Here is a 25,700-nt window from a genome sequence, read left to right on the forward strand (position 1 = left end):
GTTCTTGATTTGTTTTGACATACTTCAAATTTCATAGTAGCAATTTTGGATATCCCAAGTTGTGAAGCAAATCAAAGCGGATTCAAAAGGTTTCATTTGGGTATTGGGTTAGAATCAAAACGATTACAGCTAAACTAAATGGCAAGTGTGGAGCTTCAAATAAAGGGAAGATATCATATAGGGTAGAGAACACATCGTTTCAATGCAGTTCTAATACAAACACAGACCGAAAAGGTTAATTCAAAAACACTTACACTGATGCAAAACATGAAGCAAATGAAGTAAATTTTGGTGACCATTGCAGAGAATATGATGAAACACTAAAGAATAGGAGGAATGTGCTAGAATATCACACAAAATTTGTTCACATAAGGCCAGGCCGTAGCTTTTTGCAGCTTTGATTGATCCTGACTTCAACGCTTTACCCGATTCCAACCTTTATTATACAGCAATCGGTGTATCCTGCAGAAGCCACTTTTTAATCAGTTTTTCCTGTTGTGACTCTAAAAGGAATACTATAACTATAGTGTTGCATCAAATTCTCTTCTCAGTGTCAATATAAACTCAAAACTACTACTGCTTCCAGTGTACTAAGTCAGTTTTGCTTCTTGTGTTCAGATATCATATTACTAGTCTGTTTAGTGTGTGTTCTTGATATAACAAAACCATTGACTACTACTAGTTCCAGTACTAACCCAGTTATGCTTCTTGAGTTCAGATATTACTAGTGTGTTTAGTGTGTGTCCTTGATTCAACAAAATAATGAAACTTAGATTGTTTTTGAAAACTCTCACCTTGGAAGCTATATTTGAGACGGCTAGATTGAACTTCTCTTTGGTTTTCGAGCTAGCAATCTGACCTACTCTCGCAACTTTGCTGAAAGCACCACTAAACCAAGCAGCTCCTGCAGTTACGTACCTGTTTGCAAGCAGAATCCAAAACAAAGGATATACATCAGCTAATACTATATGCCAGACCAGAACACTTTAAAAGTGGACTACTTTTGAAATCGTTAAGAGATCAAAAAATATGGGGATGTTGAATCCTGCCATATCTATAAACAAGAGGGATGTCTACGGAGGGATTTTCCGTTTTACCAAATAATCAGAAGATAAGAAATATTTTAACCTGCTTGATTTGACAGCTGAACCCGTGTCGTTCAACTTCTTCTCGGCTGCAAATATTGCCGCCATGGTTTTATCGGAAACCTGAAGCTTTTGATCAACAGATTTTACTTTCTCGTTAACAGCAGATATGCCTACATTGAACTTCTCGGTAAGCCGAACTCTCTTGTCAAAAGATGAAACTTTGGCAGAAGCGTTGGCTCTTAATTGGTGCAACTCATCAAAAGCTTTGGCCTTGTTCACTGCATCTTGTCCAAGAGCAGACCCTTTTGCCAAAACAGTAGCCATCACATCTTGCGCTTTACTAACATACGCTCTACCGTTGCCATCCGTGGTCTGCAAAACAGAGTTTATCATCCCACAAGTTAGCCTTTCCAAGATCAAAGAATATGAGAAAGTTTTTTAAGGGCTAAAGAGCAACACTAACCTGGCGTGTTGGTGCTGTGGGCATCGCGTTCTCTACCGTTCTTACTTCCTGCAAAAACAGAAACTAAACACATCATTCAGAGCACACACACACACACTTACAGAAGAAACACAAAGTTGATTTATGGAAGAAACACAAAACCTGTATCTCACGCCTAGGAACATAGTTCTCAGCTGGAGTTATTGTAACGATCTTGTCTACAATTGTGGCACCCTGCTTAACAAAAATGTAAGATTATGTTTAGCATTTAAAGGGTTTACACAACTTTACATAGCGGATCAGTTTCCTCCAAAATAAGTTTTTACACAACTCTTCGAAGTAATTAGTCTTTTATACATAGCCAAAGACATAGCTTAGCAGCTCCATGAAGATGCAATAGCAGATTACATACCGATAATAAGAGCGCGATTTCAAGGGCTTTCGGATCATTAAACGTAACAAATGCGATTCTAGAATTCCCAGCTTCTCTGCACCCAAAAATCCCAGTTGAATTTAGCTCTAATTTTTTTTTTTTAGAAACCACCAAAACAAAATCAAGCTAAGCTGAAATTCCGCAAAGAAGAAGAAGAATTTTTCGGAATCAATTAAGTTACTGTATAATCTCGATGTGGTCTATGTCGCCTGAAAAGGAGAAAAACTCGTGAATCTCCCGCTCCGTTGCTAGATCTGAGACATTCTTCACTTGAACACTTCTCGTCTGCATCTAAAATTCAAGAATTAATATCAATTCAGCTCAAAAATCGGTGATACAGACCTAAAAATCTCCGCTTAGGTAAGAATCAAAAGTATGAATTCACACCTGCATTATCGGCGGCGGAAGATTGCGAAGAGAATTATTTTTTGCGGAAGAGAGAAAGAAAAAGATTTGAACAGCCCAGAGACGTCACTTTCTCCAGCTAAGCTTATATAATCTCTGCGTAATAGTTTCTTAAATAAGCAAAATTACTTCTTTTTGTGCCATTTAAAAAATCACATAAAAAATACTACTTTTCCTCTTATTGAAATGAATGCATTATTAATAGAGTGAATTACATAAAAAGATATAATCACCAATTATTATTAATAGTGTTCTGATGTAGTCCTTTTTTTACACTATACCAATTTTGACTAAAACTCTAGTGGGTTTGTAATTTATATCAATTAGGATCAAATAGTACACCTTAAAAGATATAATCACCATGAAGAGTGGAAAAGAGAAACCAAAATACTCGCGAGAGTTTACCATTATGAAAGTTATAAGAAGAAACTGAGATACAATGACTGGTTTTATCATATGTTTGATTGTATCAAATCCGTAGAAACATGCAGAATCAAAGCCATAATAACAACGAAGCTTAATCTTATTCTTCCTTCTTCTATGTTCTTCTTTGGTCTATAGAAGAGAAGGAAAATAAGCTGGCAACTTTTAATACATGAGAGGGTGGCTTTTGAAGGAGATCAGGATCAAGCTGTTCTCTTTATGATATGGACTCCACTGTCTGTGTCAACAATGTCGCTTATATCTCCAACCTTGAGTGCGTAAGTTGCTTCCTCAAATGGTTTCTGCATTTGACCTCGACCAAAAGGACCTGAACATGGGTCGTACAATAAACATTGAGAACTTTCAGCAAAAGATTTGTGAGCATCATTTATAGATTCATCAAGAAATAAACTTTAGATAGGTTGTGATCTAAATATCAGTGATGATCTAGAGATTTATGAGCAACAGCTATAGATTCATCAAAGAAGAAACTTTTAGATTTCAGAACATTAGCAGACTTTAGTAAGATTTATGAGCACTGATATTAGATAAGTCAAGGAAGAAACTTTAGATTCTAAATACCGGTGAACATCTAAGTAGTCATTAGTAAGCTTTATGAGCAACAATTCTAGATTGATCAAGGAAGAAACTTCAGATACTACACACTAGTGATGATAGATTTATGAGCACCAATGATAGATTCATCAGGAAAGAAAATAAAGATTCTAAACATAGATGATGATAGAAGCAGACATTGGTAAGCTTTATGAGCATTATAGATACATCAAGCAAGAAACATGGTGATGATCTAAGCAGACCAATGTCTGCTCATTATGCTCGATTCAATAAACAGAGTCGAATCCAATAGAACCCCATTTCAAAAAAAAAAAAAAAAAATTCAACTCGATATTGAATCATTATGCTCAATTTCAATACACAGAGTTGGATCCAATAGAAAACAATTCAAGAATTAACAAGCAACTCAGTATTGAATCATCCTCCAAACATCGCTAACACTATCTGATTAATTTCATTTCCTTGAATCAACTTAAACCTAAACTAAGCTGATCTTCACTACACACTTGAAATTAAAAATCATGACCTAGATATTTCGGGATGAAGAACAAACCTAGATCTCCGCCGCGTTTAGCGGAGCTACAGTCGGAAACGCGAGTAGCCACATCCTCGAAGTTAGCCTTGCCGGAGACGATGTCTTCACGGATCGATTTGAGCTGTTCGACGGCGGCTTCTCTGGTAGTAGTCATAATGATCTTCCCTTCTGGATCCTTCCACGACGCCTTCCTCCGAGATCCTTGATGCTTAATCAGAATGTGCGACGCCTTGACCTGGTCCCTCGACGCCATCTTGCTCTTCTTCCGGTGCTGCTTGTTGTTGTGGTGGTGGTCGTCTTTCTTCTCTTTCGATTTCTCCGACGTTCGATCTATCGACGAGACCGAATCTTTCTTCCGTTTCCGATCTGAATCTATCTTCGAAGATTAGATATCTAACAAAAGGTGAAAAGTTAAAGTTTGTGCGGCTCTCTTTTCTTTACCCTAGTTGTTGACGTTTGCTACTGTTAAGAGTAAGTGACGCGTTTCTTATATGCGAACATAAAATGAAATTTTTTTTTTTTTTTCAACAACATAAATTATTCGCACAAGATTATACTTCTGAATTCTGATAAAATAGCTTGGGATATTGTTCGTGAAGAAATTTCTGGATTTACAAATGTTAAATATAATGTCTAATTACTTATTTTCGTTATCGAAATTATACTTCTAATTTTTTGTTCATTTGTAAGTAAAGTATTGGCAAAAGCTTGAGATATATTGTTCATGATGGATTTTCTGGATTCAATCAACGGTTATACCTTAAGCGTATTATATAATGTTTCTTGTCTATTTAGCAAAATGATTAATAATCTACTAAAAGAAGGACAATCAATTGGTAACCAGACCATAATAATGATACAATGAAAGCCCAAATACTCTGTTTACAAGAAAACAAAGAAAGCTTATTCTATGTGAAAGAGATCAAAGAAATACAAAAAGACAAAACACACTCAACACTCACCACCTGAGGGGTAAGAGCAAGACATTAAACATTGTTGTTACAACCAAATATTACTGGCCAAAAGAATGAACAAAAACTTAATTTAAGACATCATCAATCGACGAAAAGAATCAGGCGACAAAACTCTCACGGCTAATATATTAGATGTCTCTCAAGACCGGCCAGCCTTTTCTAATGATCTCGTTTACTCTTGCATCGATCTGTTTCTGGATTCTTGGCGGGCAGAGCTCGGCTGCATAACCATTTAGTTTTGTGGCCAGAGCTGAGCTCTCGAGCTCTTCTTCTGCCATGTTTCCTATTAGCTGAAGAAGTAATGGATGTTGTTTCAGCTCAAACTTCTGCAGATTCAAGATTGCCAGAGAACATGAGTTCACTTAAAACTATATTTGGTTGTAATGAGCTTAACGAGTTGCTAAACCACCGTGATGTAGAGACATGAATTTGAACCTGATGATCAGGCTCTGCGCGATAAAACGTGTCTAACTGTTGAATTTGAGTAGTCACGATACTGCTTCTTGATTTAAGCTGCTCCCTTTCTTTGCTAGTAGAGGCTAACCTCAACTCTTCTGTCGAATTAGTGAAAATACAGGATCTGTTCATAAAAGATTTCGGATCTTTTAGTTTTTGTGCTAAACAACAAAAAGATTAGATTTACCAAACAGCTAGTGCGTCTAGATGTACTTCTCCTTACCTGTATTGATTACCGACATCAGGACCTTGTCCAAAGACTTGTCTGGAATCATGACTAGACCAGAATACATCTAAGAGCTGACGATAACCGACTATTCTTGGATCATATTCGACCTGAAACACGAGACAGAGCAACACAAACCTAGACGATCAAAAACTAGAAAACCAGCTCATGATACAGATGTTTACATAATGATTATGTTTAGTTCACCAGAGCAAATGAACATCAGACAAATTAGAGTAAAACCACAATCACATATACACAAAGATCACACATTACCAAGGCTTAGCAAAAACAAGCTGATTAGCTACATAATCTGGATATGTTCTTAGAGAATCCTACCATTTTCTACACTAATTTGTCTATCCAAACGAAATTTATGCAGTAGAGCAAAGCCAAATCGAACAACATAACTTGGAAGAGACACTCTATCAACGACAAAGCTCGATTCAAAGCAGATGGCAACGAAAAAAAACGAAGTAAAGACATTGGCTTAATCCCAAATATCAATATGTGAGATTAGCTAAGACCTTTCCCGGAGAAATCGAAACATAGTGTGGAGAAGGAGAACCAACCTGTACGGACTCTGCGTGATCACCCAAGTTCCTATACTCCGGATTCGCTTTTAATCCGCCGGAGTAACCGGCTGTTGTTCGTACGACGCCATTGATACAACCGAACGCCGCCTCCGATCGCCAGAAGCTTCCAAGAGCAAAAACCGCCGATTTCAATGGACGATCCGGCGAATCAACGACAGAATCCGAGATCTGGCTCGGTATCCTGATACATGCAGCCTTGTCGAGAAGAGAGATGCACAAGACGAGGAGGAAGACGAGATTCGCAAAAGGAATGAAGAAACGGTTCCTCTTCTCTGGTAACGCCATTACAGATTCAGTCTCTCTCTGTGACACTTAGCTGCTCCGAGCGAGGGAACGAATCTCTCCACATGAACCTTTGTTGAGTCGCCCAAAAGTCACTCCAGGCTCTACCACCTCCATTAAAACTCATTAGCCACGCACAACAACGTCTTCAAGTCTCTCTCTTTCATTGAGAAGGTTATGGTATTGTGAGTCCTAGAATTGCGGTTAACTTTGGTTGTCCGGTATAAACAACCCAAACTAAACCATTTCCAATAATCGAACCGATATGAATTAAAATTTTAGAAACCGAGTTTTTCTAACGCTGGAATGAAGCCAAATTAGTTATTTTCCAATATATCAAACTCTAAATTTCACACTTTGATATATAGACAGCAATAGCCTCATCAGGAAAGATTCAGCTAGAGAGGAGAAAAGAAAATAAAATGCTTAAATATAATGAAATTTAGTGAAACGAAAACTTGCAAAATGCATAATATAAGCTTGAAGAAAGAAGACAAGATTATAACAAAATCTTTGAGATTTCAGAACACAAGTTTCAAAGGGAAAACACACAGCAAAAACTCCAAGAAAACAGCATACAATCTTTAAACCTAGTCGGCCTTGGCGGCAGAAGCAGCAGCTTGACCTCTGAGACGACCAGTCCTCCTAGCAGCAATAAGACCAACCTTCTGTCCTGGTGGTGCGTCACGCCTGACCGTACTGGCGTGACCAATGTGCTGATGGTTACCTCCTCCGTGAGGATGCTCAACAGGGTTCATAGCCACACCACGAACCTTAGGCCATGAGTTTCTCTTCACACGGTACTTGTGGTACGCGTTTCCTGCCTTGAGCATCGGCTTCTCGGTTCTTCCACCACCAGCTACTTGACCAATCATGGCTCTGCATCCACTCGGGACAATCTTCTTCGAACCAGATGGCAACTTGATCCTATCAAAACCATATAATCGATTCATCATTGTCAAATCGAGGAACCATTGTGACAAAAGAGAAATCTTTGTTCACTAAAAGAAACTTTTCTCAATATCAGTTTACTCATAGAATCGTTTCATAAGCAGAATCTTTAGCAGATGATGAACATTTACTTGACTACAAGAACAATTCTAAGTAAAGATTATCCATTAAGCACATCATAATCTACACTAAACAATCAACAGATCTGAAAATGATTATCATTCAATCGATTAATTCAATTCAGAAAATGGTAATAAACAGCTAAATCTTCACAGTTTGGTTACAAAATTGAAGAAAACAAACCTAGTAGTGTCACTGTCAGGGTTGTGAGCAATAACGATTGCGTAATCGCCGGAAGCTCTAGCGAGAACACCACGATCTCCGACGTGGTGCTCGACGTTGCAGACGACGGCTCCTTCGGGAATAGCTCGAAGCGGGAGGACATTTCCGACGACGAGAGTGGCTTTCTTACCGCAGTACAGAAACTGGCCGGTGTACATACCTTCTGCGGCGACGAAAAGCTCCTTCTGCTTCTTGTAACGGAAAGGATGGCGGAAAGAGACGCGAGCAAGCGGCGCTCCACGGCCAGGATCGTGAATGATCTCCGTCACGACTCCCTTGAGATAACCATTACGCTCGCCGAAATCGAGGCTGCGGAACTTAGCCGGACCCTTACGGTGGTGAGTGTGGGATTTGAAGACGGAACCCGCTCCCTTACGCTGAGCTCTGATGACACGACCCATGGATGCTTCTCGACGGCGAAGATTGTGATTAGGGTTTGAGACCGAACTCGAAAATGATGAAGATTCTCCTTTTTATTGTGCAACCTGAAATCGTTCTAACCCTAATGGGCTTGAATTTAGGATATGGGCTATATGAATAAAAACCCATAATATCAATCTAAAGCGTAAGAAAAGCGGAATCAGGAGAAACCCATTTTCAATTTGCTATTTTTATCATCTCTTCTTGGTTTTTGACTTTTTTCAATCCGGACTCGGATCAGACCGGTTTATTCTAACCGAATCAAAATAGAAATATCATAATTAGTCTACCTTTTCTTAGAATTCATTCAAGTTTATATACATCATTATCAAGTTGAATCCAGATGAAAACTACTTATCACATGAGCATTACAGTAATATAAAAGGATAATGATGTTATGAATGTGGATAGATTTTTAGGCAATTTTAATTCGTTGATGAACGCAATAAAGGCTATCGCTTAGAATCTATGATGTCAACAATTTTATCATATTTGATGCATGAACACGAAAATAACAACAATATATGGAGGGCATATGTAATTTGTTTTCTTTATTTTCTGTCAACTAGCATATATAAACATATATTGATGCATATACACATCAATGTCAAGCAGACAATGTATAAACTCAAAATCAACTGGAAGTATGGGCAAGCTAGCTTTTAGGCAGACAATGCATTTTTTTCTTTGTATTTTTTTTTTATTTGTTTGTACTTTGTTGTGGTGCTCTTATGAATATGGTATGGCAATGTAAAACCCAGACAATGTGACAGTTATGTGCGTTTGTTGAGTAAGACATAATATAAGTATTTTTTATGAACTACAAGAATTATAAAAAAAAAAGTAAGAGAGTCGAACTTACATGTATATATCACTACAAGAAAGCATCTCATATTCCTATGAAAATTTTGACGAAATTTTTGGTAAGAAATTTTTATAACCAATTTTCTACGTAATTTTGACAAAAAGTAAAAGTGATAAGAAATTGGTAGGAATTTTCCTACCAAAAATTATGTCGAAATTTCGTAGGATATTTTCTACCGATAACTTACCACGCGGTCAAAATTTGAAAGGAAAGTGATAGGATACAATTAACCATTATACTAGTAAGTATTTCGTAGGAAATTTCCTACCAATTTCTGACGAAATATTATGTGTAAAAAAATCGTAGGAATTTTATAGGAACATTTCAACTTTGGTTTTGTCCCACATCGATGATCTGAGACAATTTGGATGATGAAGCTACTCTATAAATAAGATCTTCATCTCTCTTTTAGTTAATTTGTTTATATATATATATATATATTAATAATCAAATTAATAGTTAATTCATCTTTTAGTTTAAATTTAATTTTCTGAAATTAATTTAATTTTTTTAATTTATAAAATTAATTTTATTTTTTACAAAATCTTAAGTGGTAGGAAAATGATAGGAATATTTCGTAGAAAGATGGAAGTAATTTGGTAGGTATTTTCCTACGAATATCTACCGCCAAAATTTTCTTACCAAAATTTTCGTAGGAAATTTCCTACAATTTTTCTACCTTTGAAAATTTCCGACGGCATAGAACCTACAAAAATATTTGGTAGGAAATTGATAAGGGAAAGCCGGTTTCCTACGATTTTCTAATGAAATATCTGGTAGGAATATGTGATGTTTTCTTGTAGTAGTGTTATATCTTGTATCCACCTGATCCAATCTATTATCTGAAGTCAACAATCTTTGATATGAATGAAGGGTATAATATATTTTATCAAACAAAAAAATGAAGGGCATTATATTGTATATACAACAAAAGATAAGTCATTATTGAAAAGATACAGGAAATGGTCTTTCTCTCGTTTCGCCGTATTGTCAAATACACATTTTATTCTTCAGCACACTAAAAAAAAAAACTAAGCATCATAAATACGTATATATACATATAAACGAAGGGAATGTGTTTGGTAGGACCAAATTGATCCATCAAAAGAATCTGATTCCTTTATTGATGTACATACATCAAAAATTCTTTTGAAATATCACATATATATTAGAGAAGAAGTCTAGAACAAAAAATGAAATGAGACAAATACAGTAATTGACAAGGTGACAAATAAATTTCTACAAATCACAAGCAAACGTTTAGTTAGTGAAGAATAAAGCTAAGACTGTCCATTTTAGAATGGTTATCTGATCAGATTTATTCATGTTTCGAATTTTCTGTCGTATATTCGTAAGCGGTGAAAAAGTTTACATGTTTATAGTAATTTAATTTATTTTAACATGAACGAAAACAGATTAGTTATAGTATAGGACGAACTATCCTTCTGAAGCATTTACATTAATTAAAATTAGTTAAAATAAAATAAAAATTATTGTGTGATGGTCGCACAATAAATATTTCCTTAGACTATAGAAAGCTGCTTGTACACAGTAACTAAGCTCATTAATAACAAGGGCTTGAACTTGAATTTTTGAAAATTTTCGGAGCATTCATATACATTTGGGGATCAAATAAAGAACATATAAACTTTTTTCAATTGATCATAACTAATTTATAGAAGTTAAGTAGCTACTCCTCTCAAGATCACCGGTCAACTTTTCACGTTGACTTGAGGGAAAAGTTTCCCGAGTCCTACTCCACCCCAACTATTACAAAATATTATTTAAAAAAAAACTACAACTTTTAATTTTAAGAAAAGAAAAAAAAAACCGATCGATCGGGTTGATGCCTAACACAAAGCTTGTTAGCCATCTCGACCAGTCTTATCAGATGACTTCTTTGTCTCTTGTTTTTGGATTTACTCTCCACTTCAAATTTCGGTTTCTTCCTAATAAAGAGATTTCTTCTTCTGTCCATCTCAAAAAAAATAATCAATCATGCATCTCGTAAGCTATAAGTCATCTTTCTTCGGATGAAAATTTTATCTGAACATGGAGATTAGAGACCTGAAGAAAACTTCATCACAAGGTAACATTAGACCCATATTATGGTCAAAACCAAACTCTTCCTCGGCTAGTCGGAGCAACGTTTGGAACTCGGAGTGTTCGAGCCACGAGATGGGAACGATGTACCGACTTCGGTTTGGTCCAACGTAAACCGGAAAATGACCTTTTGGCACGTCTTGTGGAAGACCATCATCTTCTTGATTATAGTAGCAACCGTTGACGTTCTTCTTCTTCCCTAGACTCGAGCATCTCTTTAAGATCTGCTTAATAGATGCTGCTTGAGACGACCTCTTTATTGCCATTATTTTATATAAAAGCTTTTACTTTTCTGAAACTTTGGGTTTTGTTTGTAGAAATGTTATGAGAATAAGAGGTACATGGAGAAGTATTTATATGGACAGATGGGAAGGCTAATAAATTAAATAGGGAAAATAATAATAGATATGCTTTTATAATTTGCTTATTATAACTATAGATTATAATTAATTTGATTTTGATAACTTATGAGCTATGACGTTGACCAAATAGTGACTATATTGTATGTATTCTTAAATGTATGTTGAAAGATTTACATTTATTAATAGATATGTATTAGAGTAGATGCACAAGACTATACTTTTCTAACTTTGTTAATTTATTCAATTACAGATCATAATTAGGTTGATTATTTTGAGTCTTTGACGTTGCTAAAATTAGTGCCTAGATTAATGTATAAACTAGACGTAAAAAAAGATTTTACGTACATATTGTCTTACACAAAACGAGCAATAATAATCAACACATGCAGTCATTTGAATTGAGATAATAAATAACGGAAACACTCGTAACAATAATATTTTTTGGTAAACATTTATAGATTACATGGTGACATTGCAAAGCAAATACACGGATTCGACTTCAAGTTTCACTAGGCCTTTAAACTGGCTGATACAAAATTCTGAAAAATTTTGGTCGGATTTTGATTTGATAATCTAACAAACTCGTTTGAGATCTAGTTCTTGGCTTTTCTATTTTAGATAAAATCTCACTTCTTTCGGATAATTTGGGGTTCTGGTTCGCTCTGGTCATATGAAGAATTATGAGTTTTTATTTCGAAACTAATTTATAGTTAGTAATTGTCCCATCTGTCTTGCATATTGGTGTAAGTATCCCAACATGCGATATGGAATCCTAATTCCTAACATCTCCTAACTAGCTGATCAAAATAAATTATTAATAGGTTTTCTGTACATATGCCATATATATTAAAGGAAACCAATCAAATTTATTCAGTAAATCTGGATCTTTGAACCTAAGAAAATCCGATGATATATAGCCTATTTTTTATCTCATATAAAGCCAAAGTTCCCTGTTTGGATTCAAATTAGGACATCTAGATTTCTTTGTTCTTGTGAAAGCAAAATCATGTGGGATGTAGGAGGCAAGGGCAAATAAACATTGAGGACAGAGCCAACAAGGATTAGAGAGAGGCATTTAAAATTGTGAAAGAGAATGTATTCAAAATAAAATTGGGTAGGGACTATAACATTGCCCTACAATGTCTCCGTTTTGCCTTTACATACTTAGACACAATTTTACAAACAAAAGTCCGTTTCCTTTCTCTTACCTCTAATATCTTATATATCACATAAATGAGACCATGGCCTGTTATATATATCTTTATATACTGCATGTATATATGTATATACATAATTACGGACATGCAAAATAAAAGAGTTTTGAGATTTGTAACAAAAGTACGTACTTGCGGATATACATATATAAGGACTCGACACAAAAGATATCGTAAAACGTCCCTTGCCTTTTATTTTGCATACGTACACTGTACACACGTGTATTTTGCAGCAAAACTTTTGAAGTTATTTTGCTATAACTAGACATTATTCAAACATATGCATAAACGCCCATTTCTCTCAATAAAAAGATAAAGAGGGAACATATTGTCTTTTTTCTAACTATGTCTTCTAGATCTACGACAAAAATATAATCGTTAAGGTTACCATTTTAAATTCTGAAAATATGGCCAACAAAAGCTTCCAGTAAATTGATTTTTGTTACTTATGTACATATGAATAAACTACTGAACAACAACTGTTTGACTTAAAAATATCACTTAATTACCCAAATAATATTTTATATATTAATATCAATGGATTTATGATGGTTACTTTTGGGTTTATATCAAAAAAGGGAATTTCATAGGCATTTTTCTCTGAATACTCTTGAGATGGCAATCAGTTAGTTAATCGATTTTAGTTTTGTTTTGAACTTACATATAAATATATAATAATACATAACTAAGATTTTGTTTTTTTTTTGTGAAGGTATAATACATACCTAAGATCAAGCTAAATGGTAACTCGGTAAGCATAAGGGATTTATGTCTCCATGTGAGCATTAGAACAATGCTTTAGGCTTGAACCTAATCTTTTGTTTTATTACGAATCTATCCTCGGAGTCTCTATCTTATGTTTACGTACTTCTTCGCCGTCCTTAATCATTTTTTTTAACCGAAATCAACTTATTCTCTCTCTCTCTTTTCTTTATTTTTTTTTATGTGATCATGATCATTAAGCATATAAAATCTTAGTTTTCAACAACGGATGTATGGATGAACGTCTTAAAATATAACTAATAAAACAAAAGATAAGTATACACTATCTATCTATACATTTTTCATCGTTTCATGATGTTGTTGATAGAAATATGGTTTAGTAACTAGCCAGATTTCTCACCTTTAGCTTATCTGAATCAAAGAGCAATAGCAAATAAATCACTTTTAGTCAGGTATTATTAAGTACACAATTGTACAAAACAAAATAGAAAGTAGATAAAAATCTACAAAGGAAAACGAAAAAATAAATAATAATAAGTCAAAAGGATTAGTGGTGTAGGATCAAAGGGTGGGACAGTGAGATGATGGTGGAACAATGGCACTTGGCTGACTATAATTGGGGCACTTGTTGTGGTTAGAACTCGGAGACATTATCAATTCATTCTTCCTTGACATCAACCGAAAGCCCCAACACTTTCTTCTGTTTAAGATAATCTTCTAATTGTCTTTTTCTCACCTCAATGATTCATCATATCATAACAATTTTCATTTACTAGTTTAGTACAGAAAACTTATCACATGATTTTGATTTTAATCGGTCAACACTTGATCTAAAAACATTTTGTGGATGAATAAATTTTACATTCTTAAAAAAAAAAAAACCTTATAGTTTGGATTCTCACATCAGATCTTAGATAAGATCTATTGTTAATACGAGACATCATTTAACATAATATTAGATTCCGAACACATATTAACCAATTCAAACCAAAATCAATTTAACTCGAAATTGGTTAGGCAACTTAAATTCAAATATAGAATATGTTATCGAAATAAATGGTGTAAAAGATAATCCTTTCACCCGAAATAAAATAGAGATATGTTCAATATGAGCTATTTTTTTCATAGCATATGCTTTCAAATTGGAAATCCATGAAATTTAACATTTGAATATAAAATATAAGTAAAGAAAAATGGTGTAGTTTACTTCTTAGAAACAAAATGCATAGAAAAATGATGTAGTCTCATTATTGTGTCACTGGTCAATGACATTTATCAATTTTCATTGAACATATGTTTGAACAGTATTATCTTATCCAAATTTCAACTTGACAGTAACATGTGCTATAAAATTAGTTTAAATTTCGGCAACAAAACACGATCTAGGAAACTCATACACCACCAAAAAACGGGGGGGGAAAAGTCACACATTTGATGTTCAACATGTAATTCTGCAAACATGAACAAAAGAAAAGGTTTGGCAAAAGAACAAAACTAAATAAATAAAAAAACAAGAAGAAGACAAGGTCTGAGAAAAGAGTAAGAGCCAAGAGAAATAAAAAAGAGGCATAAGTGTGAAGGGTCCATTGTCTTGAAATCAAAAGACTCACCCATGTGGGTACTATCAAAAAACCTAAAACACCACCAGCAACACCAACTAAGCAAAGAGTGTCATAATACATAAGCAGACATATATTCCTCACCATCAACTTTGAGCCACCAATTTGATTTTGATTTCTTTGGATAACCTAAAGTGGGGAAGTTACTTCCCCATGTTCTATGGCCACAAAGAGCAACAATGATTTCGACATCTTTGTCTCTCTCTCTCTCTCTCCCCCTCTTTCGGTTTCCAAATTCACATGTGATTATTTTGAATTTTCACTAAACAAGAGCCTGATACATGTCATTGTCACATGACCCTACCCATGAGAAGTGTATGTGTGCTTCTTCTAACATAGAGAGAGAAAAGAAACTAAACAAATATGCAAACGCCTAAAATCGACGCATCCCCACATGTTCTATTGAATGAAAATGACAATAGACGATAAGAAGATGACTTACATATAGAAGAGAAGGAAAAATACCGGTTTTGAAGCCATCCTACTCGTTAGCTTCTTCCATTGCCTCCTCTGCTATGCAAAACAAGGCATGAAAGATACAGAGCTTTTACCTTTAGAATACTTAGGCAACATCATGTATCCAAACAAACCATTTAGACCCTGCAGCTTTCCAGTTTCCACACTGTTCAAGAAGTTTCAGTTTAAGTTGTGTTTATGCACATTCACAAACCTGTGAGGTTTATGTCTGAGAGAACCTGGTAACAAAAAGCTTGCACGCAATGTATGACAAGAAAAGATTTGAGGGAGACGTAAAGAAGATGAGTTAAAGCATATGCATTTGTACTTTGTCTCATACAACCATATTGACCATAAATGGTCTTTTCTTTACATGTTCTACCCGTTAGGAAAGGTGTCCAGATATTAAGATATCTCTGGTTTTTGCACCCATTTACATATACGAACTACGAAGCGTATCACACAAAATTTCCTACCATACTTCTCTCTGTTGTTAACATTCGTTGCCAGAGGAAGACTAAAGTTCTTCAGGTTGTCCATCTACCACGATCAACTGTCTTTTTAGCTCAGCGATATCAGCTTGTACCTATTGCATAGTAAATACAGTCAGATAATATGCATCTCTAGAATAACATAACCATACCCTAGAAAATCAAGACAAAGCCAAACAAGAATACGCCCAAAAAATGGTGGCTGTATCATCCAAAGCTAAGTTTAACACACTCTAGAGTCTTAACTACTATTTAAGTTTGAGCAAGAGGAAATTGTGGCTGTATAGTCTAAGAAATTCACGTTAAAACTACTGTGGGCTACTCAACAAGTCAGGCCAAACTGAATATATGAAATAATGAAAAGGTAAAGTTGTGCTGCAGAGACCTTGTGGCGAACTGCAGTGAGTTTTAAAAGCTCATCTGCTTCAGAAAACTTCAAAAACCATTGGCTAAGCGGATGATTCTTGGTGTCTCCTTTTCTCATCTCATAAAAAGTTTCAGCGAGTCCTGCAACATTACAGTGCGATAACCATCACGCCTCAGCAATAACGATTGCTTCACTAGACACCAGAACAAGAATGCACCTGGAGGAGGCAAGTTGAATCCATCAGGGAGCTTGGAGATGTGAACAGCCGGGTGATTATGCGCACGAGCAAGGAAACTCTCAAAAGGGCTAGGGAAGACAATTTCATTGTAAAACTCAGCGACAACAGGTACGTTTGGATTCTGAGGACCACTGTAAATCTCAGGGTTCAACTTTAACATGTGAGACCTGGAAGGAAGTTCAATACATCCTAAGAGATATATCTATATAGACCAAAAACTTAATCCACTGAAAGTCACAATCACAAAAGCTTGCACTCACAGGTCCAACTTCTTTTCACAGACATCTGTATGGAGGAAGATGGTGATATCGATTTTGAACTCTCCCCAACCACACTCAGAGAGTGTAAAAGGAGGTGAATCAACCACTCTAATAGGGTTCTTGAAACTTGGATGCAAATGGAAGATGACTTTCTTTATAACCACACCAAGATCCTCATTCGTAGCTCCACGTACATAGACAGTCCAGTTATGTGTTCGATATCTATAGAAATCAAAGAAATTTCAAAAGATTGCAACATAACCATAACTTACAAAGAAAAAGAGATAAAAAAGGCACTCACTCTTGAGCTCTCTTTCCACGGAAAAAAGCAATCGATCCACACACAATAGGAACAGAAACTTCAACATCTTTGACCCTTCTTCTCCAATTCTACAAAAATCACAGTAAAATCAAAACTTGATATCACCCAAATCAAATACTAACTAAACATTTCGAGTTCTACGATAAACAAAAACCAGTCTCAACAAAATAAAAATGGCTGATTTCATTGTTTCATGCAAAAGGACAACTTTTGTTCCCAGAAACACGAGCATATACCAAGAAATAGAAAGCAAAAAACCTAAAATCCTTCGTCGGAGGAAGAATCCACAGTGGCGTTTTAGGGTTTATCGAACGACATAATACCTTATCTTCGCGATCATCAATTGGTCTGTTCATTCTGAAAAATGCCTAATTTCGGCGTCGAAAGCAGTCAACTTTTTTCCTTTTTATCGAATTTTCGCGGAGGAGGGAAAACAATTTGGGCTTAGGTCGAAAAAATATTCAATTGATAAAATATAAAGTGTAACAAGGCAAAATTTCATTTGTTACCCAGCCGAACCGAAATTCTCGAACCAAATCGTTTTAAACCGAATTATACAAACAACCGAAACGAAATCGAAATTTTAATATCGAAGCCCGCGTCAAATTTGAACCGAACCCAAAGTTTACCAAACCAAATGAACGTAACCGGAATTCGAATTATTTTTGGTCCGAAGCCAAACCGAACCCGAACCAATATAAAATTTGACTCCATATTGTCTACAATAACTCTGTTTTTTTTTTTTTTTTTTTGTTCATATGATTTCTTGTTTTACTTTCATACAATACATTTTAAAAACTCTATACGTGATTCATTCGTGTGTTCCTTTAATTAATTCTAGTTGCTTGAAATCCATATTTCATAACAGAATTTTTGTTACAGTATCTAAAATTGACTTATAAAGATGGTGAAAGCTTGAAAGTCATAATGGTGATATAAATGTCTGTGAAAACATTGTCTCACGATGAGAAAGATGACACCAACAAGAGATGAGCCAAAACAAAAACAAAAACAAAAATAGAAGCAAATTTCAGATGTTTGATGCACTTAAAGCCATAACTTTGCATTGTTCATTCAAAGCTAGAAGCTGAGCCTCTTTCTTGTCAAGAAGTGCCGTCAATTTCACATTCTCCTCCATCAGTTTCTGAACTTCAACCTCTTTCTGCGCCTTCTCTCCCTCTAATTGCGTCGTCTTTGTCACCAACCTGCTTTCACCATTAACAAAAACACATTAAAGAAGATAATGAGAAGATTGTACACTTTCGGTTTTCATAAAGAAGATTATGAGACTTACCGTTCAAAGAGCTCTTCGATGGTTTTGAATTGTCTCTCAGACGAAAGAAGCGTTTCTCTGACATTGGTAAAAGTACTGACATAGCTTTTAAGAGACTCGAACTCTCTCTTCACACGACAAAGCTCCTCTTCATTCTCAACAGCTTTTTCCCTCTGTCTCATCGTCTCTTCAACAAGCTCCTCAATCCTCTCCCGCATCTCGTTCAGGACACTATTAGTCCCGTGAGCAAACCGCTCCATCTCTTGTAACTTGGACGACAGATTCTCGATCTGGACTGTCTTCCTACTAAGCTCTTCCTCTCCCAAAAGCACCATCTCCTTTTGAACAGCCGTCTCAGATTCTGCTGCTGTAACTCTCCTAACGAGAGATTCCAACACATCAGTAACCATCTCTATGGACTGGAGCATCTCACTAGTATACGCTCCATCCTCTACACCAGAGGAACCATCCCGGTGCCTTCTAGCTGCATCTTCAGAAGATGATGAATCACCATCTTTCTCAACAAGGTCTAATCCTTTCAGTCCCATCTGTTCCACATGAGCTAGACTAGGAATGGCCAAGATTCTAGCTTTTGATCTCAAATAGCGCAAAATAGTTGCAGTTTCTCTCACCCTACCCGAAAGATCCACTAACTCCTTCCTGGCATCTTCTTCTGAACCAAACTCAAGGTAAGCCTTGACATTCAAAAGCTCAGCTTCTAAACTATCTACCTGAAACCGATGAGATTCCAATTCACTCTCTTCCTTGGTTAATGACTCTTGTGCAGATGAATTAGTATCTTCTTTACAAGCCATCCCCAGCCCTCTTCAAACTTCAATAATAATCAAAAAAAAAAAACAGCTTAGAATCAAAACCAAAAACAACCTAAGTTAATAACAGATCTAGCTACTATGTTCCTGTAAAAGACATGTTAACTCTCTACTAGACCTGATCATTAGCCGAAATTAGCTTCCTTTGAGTTTGAAACAAAGAAATCTAAGGGACATTTCAGACAAGGATAATTGAACTTAGAGGCTTATCAACAAAAACGAGGATCAAGACAACAATCAGTGATTCTGATTGGCTGGTCAAACAAAAAGGCACTAAAAGAGAACCGTGTCTTTTTTTTTTTTTAATCAGTTGAATTATCATCTGAAGCTATTGAAACGGTAATGATAAACAGAACGAAACAAAGGTAAAATAAACGAGAAGTGATAATTTTTCTGACGAGAGACCGTATGAACAATGATTAATCGACTCAATCTGATAGAAATTCGAAATCGATCGGGAAAATCTTCAATGAGTTTGAAATAATCATACAAAAAAAAAATATAGAAAAAGGATCCTCACAATTGGAGATCATAAAGCTTGGAGATTTGCTCCGGCTTGATTGGATTCGAGGGAACGAATTAGAGGGAAAAAGCTTCTTTGATTAATCTTTGGTCGGGGGTTTTCCGAAGAGAGCGGGTGAGATGGAAGGTAGGAGACGAAGACAATTTACAGGGCAATGGGAAAGGACCAGCTGCTTTGCTTTTGTTGCTCCTCTCTACTTTTAATTTTTTTCTCCTTTTGATTTATTTTCTTTTGATTTTTTGCTTTTTGTTTGTTTTCCCTTTTTTTCTATATAATTTTTTTATTCATACGCAAAAATATCATAGATGGATTTTTTTCTTTAAAAGTATTAATTCATCTTAAATTGATTAAAAAACTTTCTTAGTGTTATATTTGAGACCAAAAATGAAAAACAAGTTATTATCGGATAAGGGGTAATTCTTTGTCCCCTTTTATTCGTTTATCTTCATAAAACATTATATCCTTTGTAAAATTACGTAAATAATTGAATAAAATTATTACTACTACATCGAATATAATTAGGTAGCAAGTTTTTCAAAACAAAACCCGAAAATCGAATAACCCACACTGAATCTCTACTTCTTTTTTTTTGGTGCGAATTTCAAATTGAATCTAAAAATTCGGATTTATATCAGTAGTAAAAAATAAAAGCATGGAAGAGATTTAACAAAGAAAGAGAAAAAGTGTCGAGCTCAGTGATCAGACGATGAAGACGAAGCGACCGGACCACCCAAACCCATTTTCTTACCCAAAACACCAAGCTGCTCCACCAACTCACTTCCGGTAAGAATCTCAGTGGCTCCATAAATAACGTTCTTAACCGTTAACTGTCTCTGAGTCAGCTCCTGCAAACTCCCATACTCAACATAGTTTCCTCCTCCGATCATGAACACCATTGCTTCTCTAAACGGTCCCTTCACATGGCTCCCACCACCACCACCTGAGCTAGACTTTGGAGCTCTCGGGTCAAGCAAGAGGTAAGAATCGAACTCTGGGTTCGGTTTTCCTTCCGTTAAAGCTTCAACGGTTCGAGTCACCGCCAATTGCTGATCACTAGACAACAGATTCTTGACTCCTGCCGTGACCGCGCTTATAGATTGTCCGTAAAGCTTCTCTGCCCAATCTACAATGTTGCTTCTGCTTGCTGAATTTGCTGAAGCTGCAAGAGAGACGTTCAATGATTTGATCTTCTTCACGTACTGAAACGCGCTTGTGTCTGCCTCAGCTTCGTTTAGTGCTGCCTCCACGGATTCGACTTCGGATTGGTTTATTGTTTCCGTGGAGATCAAGTACATGATTGCAAACCTGAGCTTGTCCATCTTTGTACCTTTCCCTTTTAAAGCAGCCATAAGCTCTGCTCTGTCGATTCCACCTCTCATCATCATGTCGCTTTCTTTCTTCGTGTAAGCGTCGATGGATCTCTCCTTGATCTGTCCTAAAAGCGCGGTTGCAATGTTGGTGTGTTTGTCAATCACTTTCTTTCTCTCGGTTAACTCCGGAAGCGAGTTCACAGCGTTCATGAGATGTTTTGTGTTACCAATGAGATCCGTCCCGTCAAACTCAGCACCACCGTTTCCACCACCGGTTCTCTTGTTAACCTCCTCGACGTCTCTCTTGTACTTGTTCAACTGCGTTTCGATCTCAACAGCGACTTCTGGAAACTCAAGAGAGCTGTTTGCTGACCAGAACGGGTCAAAACTGTCCAGCTCAAACAAATTCATTCCTCCTTTTTCTCCTTGCACGTTCAGTCTGTTGAGCTTTAAGCCAAGAACGTCGTGAACAAGAGGACGGTATCTGAAATCATGCTGAATCCCAACCGAGAGCTCGAAGTTCCTGTCGAAGATGCACAGTAGCGGACGCTGAAACGAGCTCATGAAACCGCCGCCTTCAGTGAACAGATTGTTCTTGGACAAAAGATGATCTCTAAGTTTCTGATCCAACAAAGACGCAACCATCTCTGCAGGTCCACCACGAGGGCATCTGATAACAGGGACTACACCGAGCGTTGCCAAGACACAGAACAAACCACTAGCCACTTTTTCGATTATCTCTTCGATCTCTTTATCCCCTGCTGATGGATCATTCAGCTGAACGTAAGTAGATTGCTGAGCCAGAGAGAACAGGTTATCTTCCAGAGTCACAAACTCCAGATACTGATCATGCACCTTTGAGACTTTCTCAACGGAACTACGCTTGAGAGTCTCGGAAGCGAGGTCTTCGAGAAGCTTGCGAGGGATTGAAGACGAGAAATTCAGATGAAATGTGTCGTAGAGAAAATTAGAAGCATCAGCTATGATCCTCTGGATGTTGGATTGAGTGGGTTGAACAAAGTACACAGCGGGAACATCTTGGACTGGTTTCCGATCTTTGTCAAGGAGAAAGTAGAGTGTAACTCCATGTTTTCTCAGATCCTTGACATGGATCAATGGAGACAGAATGTTTTGACAGAACTTGTCGTAGATCAAGATCTTATAAACGTCCTCGTTTGCTGTTCCACTTTGATTCAAAGGTTGGTTCAGATTCAGCATCCGAATTATACATTCTGCAAACGAGCGATCAAAGATCCAACATTAACCATCTATTCAAAAGAAACCACAATTCTCTTCATTTCCAGATTCCTAAACACGAAAATCCAGCCTATCTTTCTACAGTGACGAGACAATATCAATAGATCGAGCAACAGAGAGACGAATCATCGCAGAATCTGAGATCACTCGCTCACAAACACATAGAATTACAGATAGAGAATTACCAGTCTGTTTCTGGCGAAGATTGAGAGCCATGGAAGGCTTAAAAATCAGGTGGATCAGAGGAAAACTTGTGAATTCTCAGCGAATCCTCACTGTATCGTCTTATCTCCCTTTGCAAAACTCAGATCGAGATTAGGTGATTCCAGGAAATGGGTGCAGAGAAATTCAGATAAACAACGAAAGCAGTAAACATTCAAGATCTAAATCCCAAATCGATCTAGAGAAACTTCAAAAACCCCGAAACTGATGAGTGATGAAGATGTATGTAACGATAATCACCTGTGGAAATTGGAGAGGAGAACGACGAAAGAAGATTCCGATGTAAAGGAATCAATATTTCTCCGAACAAATAAATGGGCCTAATGGGCCGAATCAATTTTACAATAAAGTTGGCCCATTCATATTCAGCTTTCTTCCGAGTTTCTTCTTCTCCCTCCTCCCTGCACGAAAAGTGAAACCCGGAGATTCGTCGCCGGGGTCTGGAGTCTCCGGGAGCAGAAGCAGAAGAAGAAGATAACGAAAGAAATGGGAGATGGAAGAGAAGGAGATTGGGAATGTTTAGGTTGCAGTAACAGAAATTACGCGTTTAGATCATTCTGCAACAGATGCAAGCAGCCTCGTCTTTTCATGGATAACAATACCTCTCCAAACTCTAAGTGGCTTCCTCGTATCGGAGATTGGATCTGCACTGGTTCGTTCTCTTCTTCATCTTCTTCTTCTGTTGACTCAATTCAATTCTTTGATAGCGCATATTCGTTGAAGAATTCCGCTGATTAGAATCAAGCTTCCTTATCTCTATATCATTTTTCTCAGCTCGATCAATACATACAACTGTTATTCCCTGATAAATTTCAAACTTATTGGGTATTAGCTTCTCAGATTATGATGTTTTTAAAAAGTCTATCTAGTGAATTTGAAGCAAAAGTAGAATGTTACTGAATCGTGAGTTCTGTGTTCAAATCCTTAACAAGTTCTCTTTCCATTGGATGATACCTTAGATTAGAGTTGTGGAATAGGCCTTTACATATAACTAGGTTGAGCTGGTTTTGTGTATTCTATGTGTTATGTGGTATATGGAAATTGCTGGTGGGTGTGGTGTGCGTGCGTGCGTGCGTATCTTCTTCGTGCTGCGTTTTGCGTTTGGGTGTGTGGTGTGGTGTGGTGTGGTGTGGTGTGTGGTGTGGCAATAGGTTGCACTAACAACAATTATGCATCACGAGAAAAGTGCAAAAAGTGTGGACAACCTAAGGAAGTAGCAGCATTGTCAGCACTTGCTATCCCTGGAGCTTCTCTTCAGACTCATCTCAGTTACTTCCCCCGTGGACCTGAGCCAGTCGATCAACCTGGTTCTTTACTTTCATTCTCTAACCCTGCAAATCAAGCTTCGGTTCTTAAAGAATGGAGGAGCGGTGACTGGATTTGCAGATGTGGGTTTCACAACTATTCCTCTCGTATACAGGTGAGCTAGTGGCTTCAGGGTTTAGGGAACCGACTTGCAAGTTTCCGGCTTGTCGTTTACGCATTTCTCTTTCGTATGTTTCTGCAGTGCAAAAAGTGCAATGAAACAGCTCCACTAGGTACGGTTTCTGTCTAATCTGAACACATGTCAATGCTGTGCAATTTTGTATAACAAGGTTGTCCCTGATATTGATTCTAACAAGTTTTCATTTGGGTTGCAGCTCTTAGAACAAAGAGATTAGCATCAGAAGTTTTGGCTCAAGAATGGGATACCAAAAGACTGAATCAAGGATATGTAAGGATTAGCTGTGGAGCGCAGAATTTGATTAGCACTTTCAAGAAATATTCTTGTTCCATAATCTTAGCTATGTTTCCTTCTGCCTCTTTGTGAAGACAAGCATGCAGCCACAATCAGCGTTATATGCATCTTTTCCTGGTATAAGCCCAGGCCGGATCCCAAATTGGCAACTTCCTCTCCCGTTTCTACAGCAACATTTAACACCTACGTTACTTGGAAAAGGGTACGACAATGATCTCTAGTCTTTATTATTTTCTAAAGTCTAGAACTTTTGCAACCGTACTCCCCAATTCTTTATTTTTGCTGAATACGTAGAGCAAAACATTGGCGTGATGGAGACTGGATGTGCACAAGTTGCAAGAATCACAATTATGCATCACGATCAGAGTGCAATAGGTGGGTTTCTGCTAAGTCTTTTATCAGTGAATGATGAAATCTCTTCTGGTTCTTTGCATTGAGTTAAGGTAAACAAAAGTCAAAGACAAAATTTGTTTTCTTTTTAATGTCAGGTGCAAGACTAAACGAGATATCCTTGAGCAAGACACAACTCCAGCACAATCTTGAAGTATCTGGAAGAGTATTCTTTAGTGTCATAACTCATAACACATGTACTGTATCTATAAAACAGGTCATTAAAACTTGGATTTTTTCTTTAACTTTTCCGATTTGGCTACACATTAGTCGAAACTAACTTCAATACAAACTCATAATGTTTGGAACAGAAAAGCTTTTTAACCCTTCAAGATGTTTTTAGGATCAAGAGGCGGTGTGTCAAGCTGATAAAGATTCAAAGCCGGTCCAACAAACCGGAAAAGAATCCAACCTCCAATCACAATGTAGATGGAAGCGTAAGCCAATTTGTTCAGCCAAAACAACAAACCTTTTTCTCCTACATAAAGCTCCAATGCTTTCTCATTCAGTGTCATCTCTTCCCATGGCTTTTGAATAGTCTCTGCTTTTTTCCCGGTTTGCCCTCTTCCTCCTTCTCCTGAACCTTCTTCTCTCATTTTCTTTCTAGATCCTCTTTTGAATCTTATCTCCACTCCATCCAACGGCTGAGAAATCTTCCCATCGCCACCGCCATTGTTGTTGCCACTGTTTGAGCAGTTTATCGAGAAAGATTGTCTCTTGTTACGATGCAACACGATCTGGGTTTGTGTGATTGCACCGTAAGATTGTTGCTCTAGATTGATAATTGTTGGTTTAGCTGAATTGAGAGCTGAAAGGTGAAGAATTTTCATTTTTTGTTGTTTAAGACTTTGGAGCTCTACGAAGAACAATTCTGGAAGATAAGCTCTTCCCTTTATCTTCAACCGTTAAGCTACTTCTCCATTTACCCACTTATTTCTCGCCACGTACCAACCCGAAATTAATGGGCTTTTTAAAAGTTGATGGCCCA

The 25,700-nt window shown here is 36.8% G+C and overlaps 10 protein-coding genes across 11 annotated transcripts; 1 reads left to right on the top strand and 9 right to left on the bottom strand.

Annotated features, from left to right (window-relative positions):
* Positions 1-154: 154 nt before the first annotated feature.
* On the bottom strand, positions 155-2,455 carry LOC18026364 (binding partner of ACD11 1). Of its 2 annotated transcripts, none has more exons than XM_006409140.2 (8): positions 2,351-2,455; positions 2,145-2,248; positions 1,943-2,018; positions 1,693-1,764; positions 1,552-1,599; positions 1,129-1,460; positions 795-918; positions 155-462 (listed from the first exon to the last, which is right to left on the bottom strand). In XM_006409140.2, the coding sequence occupies exons 1-8, from the start codon at positions 2,354-2,356 to the stop codon at positions 442-444; spliced, it is 783 nt and encodes a 260-aa protein (XP_006409203.1). In that variant the 5' UTR covers positions 2,357-2,455; the 3' UTR covers positions 155-441. The 2 variants fall into 2 exon arrangements, with proteins under 2 accessions (XP_006409203.1, XP_006409204.1); XM_006409141.2 differs by having other exon boundaries at positions 2,145-2,254.
* A 250-nt stretch (positions 2,456-2,705) lies between these two features.
* LOC18026365 (peptidyl-prolyl cis-trans isomerase Pin1) lies at positions 2,706-4,369 on the bottom strand. Its single transcript, XM_006409142.2, has 2 exons — positions 3,921-4,369; positions 2,706-3,119 (listed from the first exon to the last, which is right to left on the bottom strand). Exons 1-2 carry the CDS (start codon positions 4,153-4,155, stop codon positions 2,995-2,997), a joined length of 360 nt encoding a protein of 119 aa, XP_006409205.1. The 5' UTR covers positions 4,156-4,369; the 3' UTR covers positions 2,706-2,994.
* A 362-nt stretch (positions 4,370-4,731) lies between these two features.
* On the bottom strand, positions 4,732-6,557 carry LOC18026366 (peptide methionine sulfoxide reductase A5). The gene is made up of 4 exons (XM_006409143.2): positions 6,131-6,557; positions 5,556-5,668; positions 5,312-5,456; positions 4,732-5,202 (listed from the first exon to the last, which is right to left on the bottom strand). The coding sequence occupies exons 1-4, from the start codon at positions 6,437-6,439 to the stop codon at positions 5,005-5,007; spliced, it is 765 nt and encodes a 254-aa protein (XP_006409206.1). The 5' UTR covers positions 6,440-6,557; the 3' UTR covers positions 4,732-5,004.
* A 325-nt stretch (positions 6,558-6,882) lies between these two features.
* Positions 6,883-8,196, bottom strand: LOC18026367 (60S ribosomal protein L8-1). The gene is made up of 2 exons (XM_006409144.2): positions 7,691-8,196; positions 6,883-7,363 (listed from the first exon to the last, which is right to left on the bottom strand). Exons 1-2 carry the CDS (start codon positions 8,128-8,130, stop codon positions 7,027-7,029), a joined length of 777 nt encoding a protein of 258 aa, XP_006409207.1. The 5' UTR covers positions 8,131-8,196; the 3' UTR covers positions 6,883-7,026.
* A 2,428-nt stretch (positions 8,197-10,624) lies between these two features.
* On the bottom strand, positions 10,625-11,484 carry LOC18026368 (auxin-responsive protein SAUR50). Its single transcript, XM_006409145.2, has one exon. The coding sequence runs from the start codon at positions 11,381-11,383 to the stop codon at positions 11,057-11,059; it is 327 nt and encodes a 108-aa protein (XP_006409208.1). The 5' UTR covers positions 11,384-11,484; the 3' UTR covers positions 10,625-11,056.
* Positions 11,485-15,993: 4,509 nt separating this feature from the next.
* On the bottom strand, positions 15,994-17,545 carry LOC18026369 (transcription initiation factor TFIID subunit 14). Its single transcript, XM_006409146.2, has 6 exons — positions 17,493-17,545; positions 17,149-17,237; positions 16,848-17,069; positions 16,567-16,754; positions 16,368-16,489; positions 15,994-16,077 (listed from the first exon to the last, which is right to left on the bottom strand). The coding sequence occupies exons 1-6, from the start codon at positions 17,523-17,525 to the stop codon at positions 16,009-16,011; spliced, it is 723 nt and encodes a 240-aa protein (XP_006409209.1). The 5' UTR covers positions 17,526-17,545; the 3' UTR covers positions 15,994-16,008.
* A 529-nt stretch (positions 17,546-18,074) lies between these two features.
* LOC18026397 (TSA1-like protein) lies at positions 18,075-19,974 on the bottom strand. The gene is made up of 3 exons (XM_006409149.2): positions 19,793-19,974; positions 18,464-19,274; positions 18,075-18,374 (listed from the first exon to the last, which is right to left on the bottom strand). The coding sequence occupies exons 2-3, from the start codon at positions 19,255-19,257 to the stop codon at positions 18,200-18,202; spliced, it is 969 nt and encodes a 322-aa protein (XP_006409212.1). The 5' UTR covers positions 19,258-19,274; positions 19,793-19,974; the 3' UTR covers positions 18,075-18,199.
* A 430-nt stretch (positions 19,975-20,404) lies between these two features.
* On the bottom strand, positions 20,405-22,836 carry LOC18026398 (SEC1 family transport protein SLY1). The gene is made up of 2 exons (XM_006409150.2): positions 22,548-22,836; positions 20,405-22,337 (listed from the first exon to the last, which is right to left on the bottom strand). The coding sequence occupies exons 1-2, from the start codon at positions 22,576-22,578 to the stop codon at positions 20,488-20,490; spliced, it is 1,881 nt and encodes a 626-aa protein (XP_006409213.1). The 5' UTR covers positions 22,579-22,836; the 3' UTR covers positions 20,405-20,487.
* Positions 22,837-22,975: 139 nt separating this feature from the next.
* LOC18026399 (calpain-15) lies at positions 22,976-24,959 on the top strand. The gene is made up of 7 exons (XM_006409152.2): positions 22,976-23,236; positions 23,736-24,004; positions 24,092-24,122; positions 24,225-24,298; positions 24,397-24,524; positions 24,617-24,697; positions 24,811-24,959. The coding sequence occupies exons 1-7, from the start codon at positions 23,071-23,073 to the stop codon at positions 24,863-24,865; spliced, it is 804 nt and encodes a 267-aa protein (XP_006409215.1). The 5' UTR covers positions 22,976-23,070; the 3' UTR covers positions 24,866-24,959.
* Positions 24,931-25,600, bottom strand: LOC18026401. The gene has a single exon (XM_006409151.2). The coding sequence runs from the start codon at positions 25,540-25,542 to the stop codon at positions 25,033-25,035; it is 510 nt and encodes a 169-aa protein (XP_006409214.1). The 5' UTR covers positions 25,543-25,600; the 3' UTR covers positions 24,931-25,032.
* Between the last annotated feature and the right edge of the window lie 100 nt (positions 25,601-25,700).

Source organism: Eutrema salsugineum, unplaced genomic scaffold (genome assembly GCF_000478725.1).
Source record: "Eutrema salsugineum unplaced genomic scaffold, Eutsalg1_0 scaffold_11, whole genome shotgun sequence".
Lineage (NCBI taxonomy): Eukaryota > Viridiplantae > Streptophyta > Magnoliopsida > Brassicales > Brassicaceae > Eutrema > Eutrema salsugineum.